This window comes from Oncorhynchus clarkii, chromosome 23 (assembly GCF_045791955.1).
Source record: "Oncorhynchus clarkii lewisi isolate Uvic-CL-2024 chromosome 23, UVic_Ocla_1.0, whole genome shotgun sequence".
NCBI lineage: Eukaryota > Metazoa > Chordata > Actinopteri > Salmoniformes > Salmonidae > Oncorhynchus > Oncorhynchus clarkii.
Window position 1 is genome coordinate 16,741,483 of NC_092169.1, and position 19,533 is coordinate 16,761,015.

At 41.3% G+C, this 19,533-nt stretch overlaps 1 protein-coding gene across 1 annotated transcript; it reads left to right on the plus strand.

Annotated features, from left to right (window-relative positions):
* Window positions 1–52: 52 nt before the first annotated feature.
* On the plus strand, window positions 53–19,463 carry LOC139381712 (SPARC-like). Its single transcript, XM_071125439.1, has 9 exons — window positions 53–258; window positions 711–791; window positions 10,410–10,482; window positions 10,637–10,748; window positions 11,597–11,715; window positions 11,813–11,967; window positions 12,508–12,620; window positions 17,490–17,584; window positions 17,732–19,463. Exons 1-9 carry the CDS (start codon window positions 127–129, stop codon window positions 17,785–17,787), a joined length of 936 nt encoding a protein of 311 aa, XP_070981540.1. The 5' UTR covers window positions 53–126; the 3' UTR covers window positions 17,788–19,463.
* The last annotated feature ends 70 nt before the right edge of the window (window positions 19,464–19,533 follow it).

Genomic DNA, 19,533 nt, shown 5'->3' on the forward strand with positions numbered 1-19,533 from the left:
ACAGGGGGATAATGTGAACTGAAGTGAGAGAACATTTCAGTAAGAGGAGGAGGCAGAAAGGAGGGAGGAGGGGGAGATAAGGTGAAAATGTAAAAATAGACAATCAAATAAAAGGAGAGAGAAAGTATGGGAGCAGAATTGGACCATAAAAACAGATACCTTCAAAAGGTGTGTGAAAAGGAGAGGGAAAGCTATGCAGCTGGCAAGACGCAGGAGAACAAGGAAAATAGCAACGGAGGAAAGAAGCAAGTGAAACTGGTAAGATTTTTGAAGCAGTGGAGGAACATGACTTGTTCCATATAATGACTTCCTCTGTTGATGTCTAATGTCCTCTCCATGTAACTCAATCTGGCTTCTACAGTACAGTAATGGGAAATTATTGCTTTCTTCTGACTGAGCTTCATTGTTTTATTCTACATTATTGGAATGACTGTTAAATAATGGAGGGAAATTACAATAAATGAGCTGCATTAGGGAAGGAGATAATTAAGAAATATGTGTCTGTTATCCAAGCATTTATGGATAAATTGACAATCTGAAAGTTGTATTTGTCTTTCACTCCTCCGTAACTTCGGTTGTTTTACAGTCTATGCATAAAAATAATTTCAAAGGATATTGTTTAAATGTTTAGATTTTTTTATTTACATTTGATATACAAGTGGTATAACAAATGAATTGACCTGTTAGAAACTCCTTTCTCCCGTGGTCAGCCTGCCATCTTGACCACAATGCACCTGACTATAAACCTGCTCTGCCTGCTGGTCCTGACCTTTCACCTTGACCTGGCCATGGTGAGTATAACATTTCTCCTCATTACATTAGGAGGCTGGGACCTGTTCAAAAGAGTACAATGTTACAGAAGATTCAGACAAATGTTACCGACGGTTATAGAACATACACTATGATTGTCTGTCTGTCACAGTTTATGGTCTGTCATGTATAATACTAAATGTTGTAAGCTCTATTCATTACATATTTATCTTCAGCGTTCTAAATGTTTCATCTCACTGAATACACCCCTGGTAACCTGAGAAATGTATATTTCCATCCCAGGTGGTACGGAAAGGTGGGACTGTTATACATTGAGGACTGTTCATAGAAGTCAATGCATACTTTAATTTCCAGCCAGGCACCAGGTAAACGTGTGCACAGCTGAGGAAATCCCTTGGCATGTCAAAACAACAGAAGGAAAAATATTTGGGAAAGCTTGTAGCATGCACATTGAGAAATGGTCCCACATTTTGGAATTAGATGGAGGTAATCCAACATTTATCTGTTTGTTATTGAAATGGAATTGAGTTGGAGTTTAAAGGGCGATACATTTGTGTTAAATTGGGCTTTGGGAGCTGAGGCTCCAGAATTTTGGGTCACAATACACCTGTTTCTCATTAGAATGGAGCATATGTTCAGGGCAGATGTGGGTCTGGCTCAGACTACAAAGACCCTGGTAGTAGATTGAGGATAGATTCAGGGGTGGAGGGCTGTTCTGTGCCAGTCAAGCTTCCATATACTCCAAAAAAGTCATCAATCTAAATAGCTTCCATATATAAAGTGAAATAACTTATGGACACTGGATTGGCTTGAATAATTTTTTTATTATTATCAGTAGCAGACTGATAATGTTGATGGGGCCGTGGTGGAGCGGGTTGAGACCTTCAAATTCCTCTGTGTCCACATCACTAAGGAATTAATATGGTCCACACACACCCACACAGTTGTGGAGAGGGCATGAAAGCGCTAGCTCTTAATTTGAGCCGGATCCTGCTGGGATCCGGCACCTCTCCATTTTGGACTGTTTTGTTCAGGTGTTGTCCCGAAAAGCTCCCCCCTACCAGAACTCTCACCCCTTCGCGAAACTCGCACGCATTCAATTCTTCATTGCTGCGACTTGATTGTTAGTTGAGATTTCTGATCATGTTAGGCTGCATTTCATTAAATTATTTTGTCGGTTTGATCGCGTGGGAGACACTAGTAATGTCTGCAGATTTTCGGTTTGGCTATTTGTTTCAAGTGTATTAGTCTATAAATAAATCTCTTTGCCAAAATTTGTCCTCTCTCCCGTATCTTATTCGACTAATAGTTGTTCTAAAATGTTTATTGCTTACCTACATTTTACTCCCTCTGTTTAATATAACACACATACATTAATTATTCATTTCGGTTAACTATCCTGATGTGAAGTTTGTTCTATAGAAAGTATTTGACTCTGATGTGTGCCACAGAAAGTACTTGACTCTAGCCACAAAATTAAGAGAATTAAAAGGGGGGAGGGGAGTTTTGGCAAGGCAATTTTTTTGCATGCCGAAATTCTCTTTCAACCCCCCCCCCCCTTCTATTTTGGGACCGCAAGGCCTGGCACATTTCATAATCATTTTGGTCATGTTAACCACTATTGTGTGCCACAGAAAGCAAAATTAGATTATAAAGAAACATAAACATTTTGTAATCTTTAAGAAATTAAAGATAATACACAAATTTTATCACACAATAACACAAAAACCTCACAGAAAGTTAGTTTGTTAACAAACATTAAATATGAAATACAAATTTAAATATTTGCCTAATAAGATATAAAATTACAATAAATCAAATATTAAAAGACAATAAATAACATAAACAAATTGGAAAGTTGCAACAGCTCGACTGAACATTTCGTCCACTTTTTACCGATAGTTTTCCAGGTGATACCGTCGCCTGGACCTCAAGCCTAACCTAGTCCTCACAGGCAGCGCAGACATAATCCTCCAATGATGGGATGGTTTTCATACAGGACTGGTGGAACCATCATGGGCAGCAGTCACAGCCAATCTCAAATGTATGATGAAAAATGTTAATATATTTAAAACTTTAAATACATTTTTTTGAATTACCATTTATTTAATTATCAGACAAAGCGGAAAATACTACCTTTTAGAAATATTACTGCTTATACAAGTTTGTACTCATAAAAATTTGCCTTTTAGAAGTGAACAAGCAGTTAGTTTTCACACAGTTAGTGTCTTCCTCATTATTGTTCACCTCCCCACAGAAGTAGCACAGCTGGCTCAGGTCATCTAGCAAAACATAATGTCAAGTAGTCTACACATCTTTGCATGTATTTTTCTGACAAAACGGGGAACAGAGAACAAGGGAATAGTATAGGTTTCTTGTAACAAAATTATTTAAATACATGTGTTTTAGTGGCCCTCTAGTCGTTGGATCAAAGATAACCTTGAAAGATCCATATAAATGTGTTTTTAATCTATAATTATATTAAATTAGAAAATGAGCATAACAGTGTTTTGGAGGAGAGTGACTGCTATTTCTTCTCTCATGATGTTAACATCTTTGTCCGTATTTGAAAAGACAATCGACTCCTCCTTCAAAACAAATTCAGCAAAATGGGAGAAAAATGCGACGAGCATTTCAGTTTTCCACAACAAAATTGTTAGACGAAAGATAATAATTCGCAAGTATACAACGACACAGCTATAGGGTAGAGTTGGTCAGGGCGTGACTGGGGTGTTAGAACCCCACATAGTCTAGTTTATTATTTCTATGTGGGGTTCTAGATATGTTTTTCCATGTTGGTAATTGTGTATGATTCCCAATTAGATGCAGCTGGTAATCGTTGTCTCTAATTTGGGGACAATATTTAAGTAGCTGTTTTTCCCACCTATGTTTATGGGATATTGTTTTGAGTTAGTGCACGTAGAATCTCTGTTACGGTTTGTTGTTATGTTTATTTGTTTTTGTCTTTGCTTAGTTTCACTTTCTATTAGTAATGTGGAACTCAACATCTGCTGCGCTTTGGTCTGACATTTATTCTAGCGAACGTTCTAGCGAACGTGACTACTATAATTTGACAATTCTGTTTTGCCTTTTAGTCAGTATATTTTCAGTAGGTTAATTGTGCATTACCTATACTCTCATTCTTACTTTCAAGGCAAAGATCCCACAAGAAGTAACATCTTGTTGGCATGGGTGAGGAAGGGTACCATCCGCCCATCTGGAGATATTACTACACTTCTCTCTCAGGAATGATCTGAACATACAGTTGAAGTCGGAGGTTTTACATACACCTTAGCCAAATACATTTAAACTCAGTTTTTCACAATCCCTGACATTTAATCCTTGTAAAAATTCACCACTTCATTTTAAGAATGTAAAATGTCAGAATAATAGTATAGAGTGATTTATTTCAGATTTTATTTATTTCATCACATTCCCAGTGGGTCAGAAGTTTACATGCACTCAATTAGTATTTGATACCATTGCCTTTAAATTGTTTAACTTGGGTGAAATGTTTTGGGTAGCCTTCCACAAGCTTCCCACAATAAGTTGGGTGAATTTGGCCCATTCCTCCTGACAGAGCTGGTGTAACTGAGTCAGGTTAGTAGGCCTCCTTGCTCGCACATGCTTTTTCAGTTCTGCCCACAATTTTTCTATGGGATTAAGGTCAGGGCTTTGTGATGGCCACTCCAATACCTTGACTTTGTTGTCCTTAAGCCATTTTGCCACAACTTTGGAAGTATGCTTGGTGTCATTGTCCATTTAGAAGACCCATTTCCGACCAATGTCTTGATGTTGCTTCAATATATCCACAGAATATTCATTTCTCATGAGCCATCTATTTTGTGAAGTGCAGCAGTCCCTCCTGCAGAAAAGCACCCCACAACATGATGCTGCCACCCCCATGCCTTTTGGGATGGTGTTCTTTGGCTTGCAAGCCTCCCCTTGTTCCTCTGAACATAACAATTGTCATTATGGCCAAACAGTTCTATTTTTGTTTCATCAGACCAGGGGACATTTCACCCAAAAGTACTATCTTTGTCCCCATGTGCAGTTGCAAACTGTAGTCTGCCTTATTTTGTGGCGGTTTTGGAGCAGTTGCTTCTTCCTTGCTGAACGGCCTTTCAGGTTATGTCGATATAGGACTAATTCTACTGTGGATATAGATACTTTTGTACCTGTTTCCTCCAGCATCTTCACAAGGTCCTTTGCTGTTGTTCTGGGATTGATTTGCACTTTTTGTACCAAAGTACATTCATCTTTAGGAGACAGAACGCGTCTCCTTCCTAAGTGGTACGACGGCTGCGTTGTGCCATGGTGTTTATACTTGCGTACTATTGTTTGTACAGATGAACGTGGTACCTTCAGGCATTTGGAAATTGCTCCCAAGGATGGACCAGACTTGGGAAGGTCTACAATTTAAGGTAGGGCTTGAAATACAACCACAGGTACACCTCCAACTGACTCAAATGATGTCAATTAGCCAATCAGAAGCTTCTAAAGCCATGACGTCTTTTTCTGGAATTTTCCAAGCTGTTTAAAGGCACAGTCAACTTAGTGTATGTGAACCTCTGACCCACTGGAATTGTGATAGATTATTTCAATTAAAATTCAATGTTTCTGTAAGCAATTGTTGGAAAAATTACTTGTCATAAACAAAGTAGATATCCTAACCGACTTGCCAAAACTATAGTTTGTTAACAAGAATTTTGTGAAATGTATGTAAACTTCCAACTTCAACTGTTTATGTTAATTAAGGTACAGAATTTTGAAACACTTGATTACAATGTAGAGATTAATAACAGATGGGTATCTGAGAATGCAGGAATTCCAGAAGTAGTCAAAGTAGTCAAGTAGTCAAATCTGGAGCTGACCAGGGCTGGAATGTAAATGACGTGATCATTTCAGATGATCTAACATCTGAGAACGGGCAGGCATTCCCTCGAATGAAGAACATCTCCGTCTTGCTGATTATGTAATGTCATCCAGGTGGAAATATCACCTGCATATCTGATGTTACGTCCATTCTTGGAATTAGTCCAAGGTGCAGCGTGATAGGCGTACATCATTCCTTTATTAATGAACACCAAGAAAAAAACAACAAAAGCTCAATAGCGCTAAACAGCAACAATACAAAAACAAGATCCCAAACTGAAGGTGGGTAAAAGTGCTACCTAAGTATGATCCCCAATCAGAGACAACGGTAAACCAATCTGATTGGGAACCATACAAGGCCAACAAAGAAATAGACAAACTAGAATGCCCACCCAAATCACACCCTGACCTAACCAAATAGAGAAATAAAAAGGCTCTCTAAGGTCAGGGCGTGACAGATGTAGGAAAAGAGATGAGAAGTTGAGTGTCCTGTGAATCTGTATATGTACTGTACATATGTGTGTACAGTGCCTTGCGAAAGTATTCGGCCCCCTTGAACTTTGCGACCTTTTGCCACATTTCAGGCTTCAAACATAAAGATATAAAACTGTATTTTTTCTCTGAGACTATCACAGTGCAGGTGCATTTATACGGAGACTTGATTACACACATGTGGATTGTATTTATCATCATTAGTCATTTAGGTCAACATTGGATCATTCAGAGATCCTCACTGAACTTCTGGAGAGAGTTTGCTGCACTGAAAGTAAAGGGGCTGAAAAATTTTGCACGCCCAATTTTTCAGTTTTTGATTTGTTAAAAAAGTTTGAAATATCCAATAAATGTCGTTGCACTTCATGATTGTGTCCCACTTGTTGTTGATTCTTCACAAAAAAACACAGTTTTATATCTTTATGTTTGAAGCCTGAAATGTGGCAAAAGGTCGCAAAGTTCAAGGGGGCCGAATACTTTCGCAAGGCACCTTGCTATATCTTTTTTGTGTTTTAATTTCTATTATTATTATTGTGTTTTGTGGTTGAGGGGTGGTGGGTGGGGAGAGGACCAATTGGGGAGGGGATTCTTCATGTAGGCACATGCAGTCATAGTTTTCTTTATTATTGTCGCGCCCTGGCCATAGAGGCTTTTATTCTCTATTTTGGTTAGGCCAGGGTGTGACTAGGGTGGGCATTCTAGTTTCTTTATTTCTATGTTTTCTATTTCTTTGTGTTTGGCCGGGTGTGGTTTTCAATCAGAGGCAGCTGTCTATTGTTGTCTCAAATTGAGAACCATACTTAGGTAGCCCTTTTTTTTTCCACCTGTCTTTGTGGGAAGTTGTCTTTGTTTGTAGGGCACATAGCCTTTAGCTTCACGGTTTGTTTTTGTAGTGTTTGCTGGGTTTTTTTCGGTGTCTAGTTCCCTAAATAAAATAAAATGTACGCTTACCACGCTGCACCTTGGTCCTCTTCTTTTAACGGCAGTGACAATTATACTATTATACATTTATTTTTTATATACATTTTTTTTTTCTTATAACAGTTTACTGTGATTATGGATATGCACTCATGTTGACTTATATATTTGAACTTTATTTTTTGCCTAGAGTACAAATTTCAGATTTATTATTGTTTATTTATTCTTTAATTATTACTTTTAAAAAGTCAAAAGAAAATGTAGGAAAAGCACCATGGGATGGGCGATTTGAGGGATGGGTAGAGAGAACAGTAAAGGGCTCTGAAAACAATTATTGCTGAAATAACCACTTCCTTTTTAGTCTAATACTTCCTGTGGCACAAATTAGAGGGCATGATAGGTCACCAAAAATGATTCTGAAGTGTGCCAGGCCTTGCAGTCCCAAAATAGGTGGGGTGGGGATTTCGGCAGGCAAGAAAATAGCCTTCCAAAATCCTCCCCCGTTCTAATTTCCTTAATTTTGTGGCTAGTCAAATTATTTTTGTGGCACACATTACTGGTCAACATGATCTACCAAAATTATTATGAAGTGTGCCAGGCCCTGCAGTCCCAAAATAGAAGATGGGGGAAAATTTAGACAGGCATGAGAATAGCCTTACCAAAATCCTCCCCCCTTCTTATTTCCTTAATTTTGTGGCTAGAGTCAAATTCTTTCTGTGGCACACACCACTGGTCATCATGAGCTACAAAAATGATTATGAAGTGTGCCAGGCCTTCCAGTTCAAAAATAGAAGGGGCGGGGGGGATTTTGTCATGCAAGAAAATAGCCTTGCCGAACCCCCCCCCCCCCCCCCCCCCCCCCCCAAATAGCCAAACCAAAAACTGCAGACATTGTTAGTGCTGCCCCGCGATTAACCAACATAAGCATTTTTTATGAAAAGCAGCCTAACGTGATAAGAAATTTAAACTAGTAAGCAAGACGCATCAATGAAGAATTGAGTGTGTGTGCGTTCAAGCAAGTCGCAGCAATGAAGAATTGAGGGGGGGGTATTTCTGGCACGGGGGAGCTTTTCCGCACAACACCGGAACCTATTTGGCCGGATCCGGTACCTCTCGTGGCATGATAAATAATTGTCTGTTTTTTCAATGTAAAAATTCCTCTGCCTTTTGATATTCCCAAACCCGCAAAAAAAATTACGTGGGAAAAGTAGATTTTCAGCCGGGGCCTAATATTGTAAAGGTTGATTCAGGATGGGTCTGCCTGGGTTTATCATGGGCTACAATGCTCAACATTGTAACCTATGATTTGAGACCAACGCTTGGCTGTGGCTGTGTGAGAAGCAGCCAGTACAGTTTCTCTCACACAGCTAGAATGAGATTCACTTTATATGATCTCTCTCCCTCACTGCTCAGCCTGCAACTCTCATCTCTCCAGCATTGCACTTCATCTATTTCCTTATAGAATTGCGCGAAGGGTTGTGAAGGAACTGCAGCACCCCTGATAAATTCAAATACATTTTCTAAAAGTATATCATTACTGTTGTCTGTTCAGAAATACATGAAATTATTCAGAATAGGCAACTATACCATGAGAAGGCCTATAATTTAGCAACAGCAGATCAATAGCTTTTTTTTTTAAATAACCTAGCTGTTGATTGTAGCCCAATAACAGGAATAGTCTACAGTCAGGAACGTGCGACAAATCTGTCTTTGAAAAAACCGCATGCAGACAAAACAGGCCTTTTGCAATATTTCAAATTAAATTGAGGGAAAACACAGGTTGGAAAGCAAATGGCTCCTGCTGAAAAGAGAATACTCTATGCTGTAGGCTACCTAAATATTTGATCAACTTCCAAATATTGTTTTACAAAGTAAAACAAGAGATATAGGCTTTTGGCAGGAGCCATCAGCCATTGCCATTTTTAGGACTATAATTTCCTTCTCATATTGTAGCCTACAATATGTGTCTCCACACACCTGGGCCTAGGCTATTGATGGATTCATGACAAGGTTGTTTTTATTGATTTCAGATTCTCAGTTTGTTAGTGTCAAAGTGCCATTTCGATGTGTGTGGTATTAAAAAAATACTCTGCCAAAGTCTCCATTCATGTAAAATTATGTAGATTTGAATTAAATGCATTTATAAAAGGTCACATTTTTCCTGCACCCTAGGCTACTAATAATGTGCCTCTACTCTACTGTTCTATGCCACTACACAAATGAGATGATATGCATGCAATGCTTTACTATTAAGGTGATTTCTATTTTAAATTTTTATTGTCATGCATTCTGGTACCTCAGAACTCCCTAGGTCACCCCTTTCTCACGCTTACTTTTTGTACTGGAACCTCCCGATTCACAAATGCAGCACTGGAAAGCACCTCTTCCCCCTCCAGAAGGCTGAGATTTGGCATGGGCCCTCAGATCCTCAAAGTTATACAGCTACACCATTGAGAGTATCTTGACTGATGGCAACTGCAAGACACCCCGACCGCAAGGCACTACAAAGGGTGATGAGTACGGCCCAGTATATCACTGGGGCGGAGCTCCCTGCCATCCAGGACCTCCATACCAGGCGGTGTAATAGGAAGGCCAAAACATTTTCAAAGACTCCAGCCACCCAAGCTATAGACTGTTCTCACCAATACCACACGGAAAACAGTACCAGTGCACCAAGTCTGGAACCAGCAGGACCATAAACAGCTTTTACCCCCAAGCCATAAGACTGCTAAACAAGACTGCAAAATGGCTAATGAAATGGCTACATGCTGCTGCTGCTACTGTCTATCTATCCAATTGCTCAGTCACTTTAACCCTACATATATGCAAATAACTACCTCAATTACCTCGTACATCAACTCGGTACTGGTACTCCCTGAATATAGCCATGTTATTTTTACTTGTCATTGTTATTCACAGTGTATTTCTTTGTGTCCCTATTTCTATTTTATTTTTTATCTTTAACTCTGCATTGCTGCAGAAGGACCCTGTTGTTTATGAAGCTTGTGACAAGTAAAATACGATTTTATTTCATTTTATTTAGACAGTCAGGCATGTACATATGTATTATGGCTGAAGAGACTTGTTTGGGAGGCTCTGACTGTTGCTTGGCCTCTATTTGTCTGAGAACCAACCATCTAAAATATAATTAAAAAAAAGTTTCTCCAGAACACAGCAATTGAAGTTATCAACTCATGTTGAGTGGATAGGGCCTCAAATATGCTGTACTAGTACAGCGGCCTCAAAGATCACAACATAAAGAGACAAACACATGTTCTGGGTCTATTCAATGTTACAAACTGATAACAGAGCTGTCTGTCTCTTTTTGCTCCTGAATTCTGTGGGTTGTTCAGGGAGGAAGATCCCAGCGCAAACAAAGGCAGGCTGAGGACAGTCTAAGACCATACCTGGGAAGAGTGGACCCAGGTGAAACAAGTCTGCCATCGTTGTTAACTTTGTCCTATTTGATTTATATCCAACATTAAATTCATGCACAAACTCAGTAAATATTTAACGCCTGGTGACAGTCACTTCCTCCACTGTTTCCCTTTTCCTCCCTCCATCCCTCCCCATGTCCCAGTCCAACTGTGTGAGCTGCTGAAGTGTCACAGTCCAATGGGCTCCTGGTGCCAAGTGGTGCAGGACAACGAAGTCCTCGTCCCAAAGTGTGTGTGTCCGAAGACCTGCCCACGGTAGGGCCACACCACAAACTTAATTCAGTTGTATTCAAGACAGGTGCATTACACCGATTTAATATTGTAAGGCAAAATATTGTGGTTGCACAACATTGCGATGTTGACACGGCTCATTTTCATAAATTACGAACCTATTGCATTAACTATTCAAATCGACACAAACATGATATTATGTCTGGTAGTACATTTGCTGAAAGTTAATGACCATTACAAACCAGAATCATGGAGATAGCTGTTACTTCCATCCCAAGGCTGTATAACTCCCACCCTGCCAGCAGGTACAATGGTAACTTTGTGGGAGTTCTATTCTCGGTCTGTTTCATTTCAACTCATTTACGCCAGAAATGTAATTCCAGTTGCTAATGGTCGAGGACATGTATAAGTTATTTGTCATTAAAATAAATGGTGTCTCTAGCTCTATCAATCTCTGAGTAACTTTCGTCCCCGTTCTCCCTTACAGTAACACTTCTTCAAAATAGTCAGAATCAACCTAAGATCAAGAAATTGGTCATTATTTAGACATTTTTGCAGGTCTTAGTCATGCAATCTAACTAAGATGTTTGGTGCAGTATTTCTCAAGTGAAAATAATTGCTTGAAAACCAGTCATCAGTCATTGAATGACAGCAAACACTTTATTGAAGAATCCCTACTGTTGACAGATCACTGGCGAACTTCAGCTTGCCTCAAGAAAGAATTGTGTGCTCGAACAGCCCAAAGAAAACCTGCCAAACACCAAAATGAACAAAAAACATCACAAAATGTGTCAAAATATATGCGCAAATGTTTCGATCAATAAGGAAATGTAAGCTTTATTCATTTCGCGTGTAATGATTTGTGTGTGCAGGCAGGGGGCACCAGTGTGCAGTGTTCTGGGAAAGACCTATGGGAATGAGTGTCTGCTGCATAGAGAAGCCTGCCGCAAGAGACGTCGCATTGGACTGGCTCATATAGGACCCTGTCTTGGTAGGACACACAAACTCACTAACAGTACTGTACCTACATAATAAGCCTTATTCATGTCCAGTTCCCACTTCATGCTTTTCATATGTTTGTTTCCAAGTTCCCAAGGCAAACTGCACAGAGGAGGAGTATGGCCAATTCCCATACCGTCTAATGGACTGGTTCCTCCTGTTAAGTCGTATGGGAAAGTCTTATGCCCCCTATGCCCTGCCCCAGAGCTGCCTGAGCCATACCCAGCGCACCCAACTAGCCCAGGTAAGAGACAAGACAAAAGAAAAGGGCTTGGCAACGATGGTCCTAGACGGCTGCAGTGTTTGCAAGATTTATCTCTACCCAAGCGCTACTGCACCTGATTACACTTATCATGAACTATATTGAAGGGCATGAAGAGCACTTTGGCATAAGACCACTATGATTTGTGTTGTTAAATTGCTAAGGTTAACAAGCTCCTGTTCAGCTTATTGTGTGGTCTTCCACAACTCAGAATGAGGGGGCTTACAGGAACCCCAGTATAAATAGACTGTCAATAATCACTCAATTATTCAATAAGAAAGTAAACTGGATGGTAATATTATATCCCCATCCCTGCCTTCCTGTCCTCTCGCCATTCCTTTATCTATTCAACTAACCACATCCTTAACCTTCTCGTTGTCCTCCTTCCTCCTCCCTCCCACTCTGTTCATCCTCCTTGTAGTTATTGGCAAATAGGAGAACCTGGGCATGAATGGCACATTTTTGTCATTTAATATTCTTCTGCTGAGATGTTACCTCTCTTTCCTCTCCTGAATCGTGTAGCGGCGGTTTGACCTGCTGGACAAGAACAAGGACGGGAAGCTGAGCCAGAGGGACCTGAGGAAGTTGCGCTACAAGAGGATGCCTCTCGAGAAATGTGCTAACTTCTTCTTCCAGTGAGCCCCACTCTGAATACACATTAGACTTCACATTTACCTTATCCTCTATGCACCACATACAAATACATACAAATACAAATCCCCACTATGTTCATTACTGTCTTTATCAGTTGCCAACTATCGATATAATTTCATCTCAGTCAATAAAGAAAATACTTATCAATTAAAGTTATACATTGAGAATGCTATGGAAAAATGTGACATTTGGGGAAATTAAACCAATTTGTAAATGGAATATCAAATGATTTCCTGAATGTAGAGGGTTAAAATGTCTCACCATGTCATGGCATTTACCCCATTCCATGTTGCACCTCCCTTTCACATGTGATGAATAATGAATAATGTGTCCCTGAACAAAGGGGGGGGGGGGGGGGGGGTCAACAACAAAAGTAACCATCAGTGTCTGGTGTGGCCACAAGCATTAATTAATGCATTAATTACTGCAGTGCATCTCCTCCTCATGGACTGCACCAGATTTGCCAGTTCTTGCTGTGAGATGTTACCCCACTCTTCCACCAAGGCACCTGTAAGTTCCTGGACATTTCTGGGGGGAATGGCCCTAGCCCCCACCCTCTGATCCAACAGGTCCCAGACGTGCTCAATTAAATTGAGATCCAGGCTCTTCACTGGCCATGGTAGAACACTGATATTCCTGTCTTGCAGCAAATCACGCACAGAATGAGCAGTAGGACTGGTGGCATTGTCATGCTGGGTGGATCATGTCAGGATGAGCTTGCAGGAAGGGTACCACATGAGGGAGGAGGATGTCTTCCCTGTAACGCACAGCGTTGAGATTGCCTGCAATGACAACAAGCTCAGTCCGATGATGTGACCCACCGCCCCAGACCATGACGGACCCTCCACCTCCAAATCGATCCCACTTCAGTGTACAGGCCTCGGTGTAACGCTCATTCCTTCGACGATTAATGTGAATCCGGCCATCACCCCTGGTGAGACAAAACCGCAAATCGTCAGTGTAGAGCACTTTTTGCTAGTCCAGTCCTGTTTGTGCCCATAGGCAACGTTGTTGCCGGTGATGTCTGGTGAGGACCTGCCTTACAACATGCCTCAGTCCAGCCTATTGCAGACAGTCAGCACTGATGGAGGGATTGTGCGTTCCTGGTGTAACTCGGGCAGTTGTTGTTGCCATCCTGTTCCTGTCCTGCAGGTGTGATGTTCAGATGTACCAATCCTATGCAGGTGCTGTTACACAAGGTCTGCCACTGCGATGACAATTAGCCGTCCTGTCTCCCTATAGTGTTGTCTTAGGCATCTCACAGTATGGACATTGCAATTTATTGCCCTGGCCACATCTGCAGTCCTCATGCCTCTTTGCAGAATGCCTAAGGCTCATTCACGCAGATGAACAGGCACCCTGGGCCTCTTTCTTTCTGTGTTTTTCAGTCAGTAGAAAGGCCTCTTTAGTGTCCTAAGTTCTCATTACTGTGACCTTAGTTGCCTACCATCTGTAAGCTGTTAGTGTCTTAATTAATGAACATGCACCTGTGGAATGGTTGTTTATGGTTCATTGAAACAGTGTTTAACCCCTTTACAATGAAGGTTTGTGAAGTTATTTGGAACTTATGAATTATCTTTGAAAGACAGGGTCCTAAAAAAGGGACGTTTCTTTTGAGTTTAACCATTTGCACATTGTTACAACACTGTATATATAAAGTACAAAAGGGAAAATAAGTAAACATGCATTTGGGATGTATTTACAATTGTGTTTGTTCTTCACTGGTTGCCCTTTTGTGGCAGCAGGTCACAAATATTTTTCCTGTGATGGCACACTGTGGTATTTCACCCAGTAGATATGGGAGTGTTACGAATCCCTTTTGGCCCGACAGTCTAGGGGGGATGGTAATGAGATCCGTAACAAATCTCATGCAAATTATAATAGTGACAAAGTAAAAGTGTGAATGAAATAACCACGACAACTAAAATCTACCGTCAAACTCAAGGTTTATTTATAAACACACGGTAATGGGGGGAGCAGGAAAAGGGGCTGAGCTGGACCCAAGGAAAGAAACAATAAGTATACAAAAACACCCCTAAGCTAGACTAGCCTATTTTAACAACAGCTAACTAACCAACCAAAAATACAGTGGGTGGTCCGCCCAGTTCTAACTAGTGTATTTAACAAAGTTCACCTATGGGTAGTGTATGCCCATGGGCGACTTGTCTTGGTTTCCCCTTTTCCCACCAGCAATTAAATACAAACACCATAACCAAAAACAATACTCACAGGTGATGACAAAGTGCTATGGAGGTGCTCAAACAAGAGAGATTAATTAATACACAAAGAGAGAGTGAGACACAGCGATCTACAGACATGGCATTTACAGAGAGATTGAGCTCTAGAGCAAACAAATGATGGGGTTTTTAAACCATGGGGAAGGAACTGTGATAGGGTAGGAAACAGGAGGAGGTGTGTCTTCTGATTGAGGATTGATTGTTGAGTGATGATTTTCACCTGTGAGGGGAGAAGGAGAGAAAAGAAACACACACACAGTATACACACACACACAGGATAACTGTATCCGTAACAGGGAGTTTATCAAAATCTTTCCTTAAATTTGGGTCAGTCACTGTGGTCAGGTATTCTGCCACTGTGTACTCTCTGTTTAGGGCCAAATAGCATTCTAGCATCCTCTGTTTTTTTGTTAATTCTTTACAATGTGTTAAGTAATTCTCTTTTTGTTTTCTCATGATTTGGTTGGGTCTAATTGTGTTGCTGTCCTTTGGTCTGTTTGTTTGTGAACAGAGCCCCAATACCAGCTTGCTTAGGGGACTCTTCTCCAGGTTCATCTCTCTGTAGGTGATGGCTTTGTTAAGGAAGGTTTGGGTATCGCTTCCTTTTAGGTGGTTGTAGAGTTGAACGTCTCTTATCGGCCTAATTCTGCTCTGCGAGCGTTATTCGTTGTTTTACGTTGTACACTGAGGACATTTTTGCAGAATTCTGCACCCAGAGTCCCAATTTAGTGTTTGTCTCATTTTGTGAATTATTGGTTGTTGAGCAAACCCCAGATCTCACAACCATAATGGCCAATGGGTTTTATAACTGATTCAAGTATTTTTAACCAGATCCTAATTGGTATGTCGAATTTTATGTTCCTTTTGATGGCATAGAATGCCCTTCTTGCCATGTCTCTCAGATCGTTCACAGCCTTGTAGAAGTTACCTGTCTAGATGGAATTTATATTTGTGGTCCTGGCGACTGGACCTTTTTTGGAAGACAATTATTTTGGTCTGACTGAGATTTACTGTCAGGGCCCAAGTCTGACAGAATCTGTGCAGACGATCTTTGTGCTGCTGTAGGCCCTCCTTGGTTGGTGACAGAAGCACCAGATCATCAGTAGACATTTTACTTCAGATTCTAGTAGGGTGAGGCCGAGTGCTGCAGACTTTTCTAGTGCCCTCGCCAATTTGTTGATATATATGTTGAAGAGAGTGGGGCTTAAGCTGCATCCCTGTCTCACCCCACGACCCTGTGGGAAGCAATGTGTGTGTTGTTTTGCTTATTTTAGAAGTTGTCTAGAAGGGATTGAATTTGTTGTTGCCTAATTGTTTTTGGATAGGTTTCCATACTATATTTCTTAATATTACTCAGTTCCTTTGGCTTTGATGCCTCATTATTGAATATTGCTCTGTTCAGGTAGACTGTGATTTTGCTCTGGTCTGATAGGAGTGTCAGTGGGCTGACTGTGAATGCCCTGAGAGACTCTGGGTTGAGGTTAGTGATACATTAGTCTACAGTACTGCTGCCAAGAGATGAGCTATAGGTGTACCTACCATAGGAGTCCCCTCGAACCCTACCATTGACTATGTACAAACCCAGCGTGTGACAGAGCTGCAGGAGTTGTGATCCATTTTTGTTGGTTATGTTGTCATAGTTGTGCCTAGGGGGGCATATGGGGGAGGGAATGCTGTCACCTCCAGGCAGGTGTTTGTCCCCCTGTATGCTGAGGGTGTCAGGTTCTTGTCCGGTTCCGGCATTTAGGACGACACCGACTATTACATGTCCCTGGGCCTGGAAATGATTGATTTCCCCCTCCAGGATGGAGAAGCTGTCTTCATTAAAGTATGGGAATTCTAGTGGGGGATATAGGTGGCACACAGAAGGACATTTTTATCTGTTAAGATAATTTCCTTTTGAATTTCTCGCCCAATGTAAAATGTTCCTGTTTTGATAAATTCAATGGAGTGTGTTAGGTCTGCTCTATACCAAATTAGCATACCCCCTGAGTCCCTTCCCTGTTTCACACCTGCTTGTTTGGTGGATGGGACTACCAGCTCTCTGTAACCTAGAGGGCAGCCAGCGGGTCCATCTCATCTATACCATGTTTCTTGTAGGATGACAATGTATGTGTTTCCGATTTTTCACTATCTCTTCCATAACCCATGTCCTAATCACTCTCTTTCTTCCCTACTATGTCTATTCAATCTCTGTCTCTCTCGATCTCTCACTCACCTCCCCCTCTCCCGCCTCTGTTGTAAATCTTGTGTGTGTGCTGCCAGTTTGCAGCGACAGGTTTTGTGGGAGTGGGGCTGGCCGGCTCAATGTCAAGCCATTTCCAGCAATGATAATGTTTATTACCCACTGAGCTTCCCGCTGTGTGTGGATTAGCGCAAATGGAAATGGTACCCTTCAAAGATAATGTTTCTTTGTGGGTGAAGACAAATGTCAGTCTGTGCATATTGTGTGCAGATGTGTTTGTTTGCATGTGTCCTTTGTGTTTGTATGCTTAATTTTCCCTTCGTGTTTGTGTGTGTGTGTGTGTGTGTGTGTGTGTGTGTGTGTGTGTGTGTGTGTGTGTATTTGCAACAGTATACTTATGTTTGTTTATGTATATTCTCTGTATACAGGTCATGTGACCATAACAAGAACAGTAAGGTGACCCTGCATGAATGGATCTCCTGTCTGGTGGATCGCTCAGAGAGCTGGTTCCAAAACTTCATGTGTGGGTGCAATCACTTACCCTCACGATCTAAATTATGCTACATTACGTGTAGATCCTAGTGTTTCGTGTGTTTCATCTTTAATTGAACAACATTTGATTACAGGAAATTATTTAATTACAGCAAATGTTTCTTTCTCTCTCTGACAGCTATGCAAATGGGATCCGGTAAGCTGTGTCCCATGAAGACCGACAACCACCTTTGACCTGGACAAGAACACATCTCCTCTCGCTTGTCTACATGTGCATCTGTTTATCACTGCTATCTACAATAATAAGCATACAAAATGATCCACTTTTCTCCACTTCCAGCATCATACTCCCCTAACTGTCACACTCAGTACTGTGTTTGTTTTTGACTTATGACATCTGTTTTCTGACGGTCACTGTACATTCATCTGTGTGGAGAAATGGCCTGTAATAAATGTCTGAGACCTGGCTGCCCCATTAGTGTCTGTATGGGGATGGCCTGAGGAGAGAGGGGCTCATTAAGAACCAGGAGGACGTGTCGCATGGATCAAGCATCCAATTACTGTAGGAAAGAGAGGTAGAGAAAGACTCATAGAGACAGTTGGATACTATGATAGAGGGAAGAGATGGAAAAGAGATGATGGAAGGCGAGGAAGCTTAGTGTGAGACGCCGTGACCAGGGAAGGGAACGAGGGATAATGGAGGGGAGGGATCAGAAATTAGAAAAAGAACGGGAGGGGGATGGAATAGTCGGAAAGAAGTAAAGTTAGGGGAAAAATAAAGTATGTGAGAAGAGGTTTGATGTGGGGAATATTAGCCACAGCGTATATTTGTCAAGAGGAAATTTAGAAATAATGACTTCTTGTAATGTCAAAGATCCAAATCATTAGCCATTAACAGGCTTATACATTCCAGTACATTCTATCATATTGAGGTATTTCAGCTGTTGCCTCAGCTTTTCCATAGCTCTAGTTTTTGTTTTGTGTGTGTGCGTACGTGTGTGTGTACTCTCAAAGATCAGTAGGGGATGTACGTGGCCCGGGGTGGGTTCTTCCGTTCCACTGGTGTCTCTGGACTAATTAGCCCTCAGATTTTGCTTCGCCGGGAGGATGGTGAGAGAGAGAGAGATATGTATTTCAATATTCAACATAGGATAGAGATGCTTCCCAGACATGGGGCAAATGAGGAATGAGAGTTGCAATGTGTCCAGAAAAAAACCAAAGAATCAAAACAAGATTTTTTTCCTGACGTCTCAGATTCGCTCTCATCACTTTTGATGAAGACGAGACCACTGGAGGCTGTAAAACATATCAGAGTTTTTAAAAAGAAGATAGGAAAAAAAACAGACGGCAAGGGCAGCTGTAAATGAAGTGATATAGGTACGTGATCGGAGATCAGCCAGAGCCAATTGAGAGCAGGCTGTATTTGCTAATAAGTGACCTGCTAAACAAGCTGTTTACGCAGTCACCACGGCAAGGGGAAAGGAGATCTGAATACAAAGTCCCACCTTCAATTGCTCCCCCATAGCAGGGGACTCGCTCCTTTATCTGTGAAAATGAAATTAATTGTTGGCGCCACCCCTGGAGGTTCCAGCCTCCCCTCCCTCTTTGTGTCTTCATACCCCTACGTTGATACATTCCCACTTATTACCTCAGGACCGCCTGCCCCACCTTCAAACCTACCCTCCCACACCCAGGGGAGGCTAATACTGATCCAAAGGCTGCCCATCCGATCCCAGACAGTTGTCCCTCCCTACTTACTCACACTCACCTACAATCATTCTCTTCTCTTTCTGTTGTCATGTTGGAAGTTGAATAGCTCAATCTTTCCCACCTCCCAACCCAACCTTTTCCTCTCCCTCCTGGTGATCTGATCTGAGATGGTGTTTGTTCTCTCCTCTCTCTCTCTATCTATCTCTTCTCTCTCTCAAGGGACTCTGCCAGCTCAAGAGCAGATGGGTGGCTGGTGATGATATGTTGTTA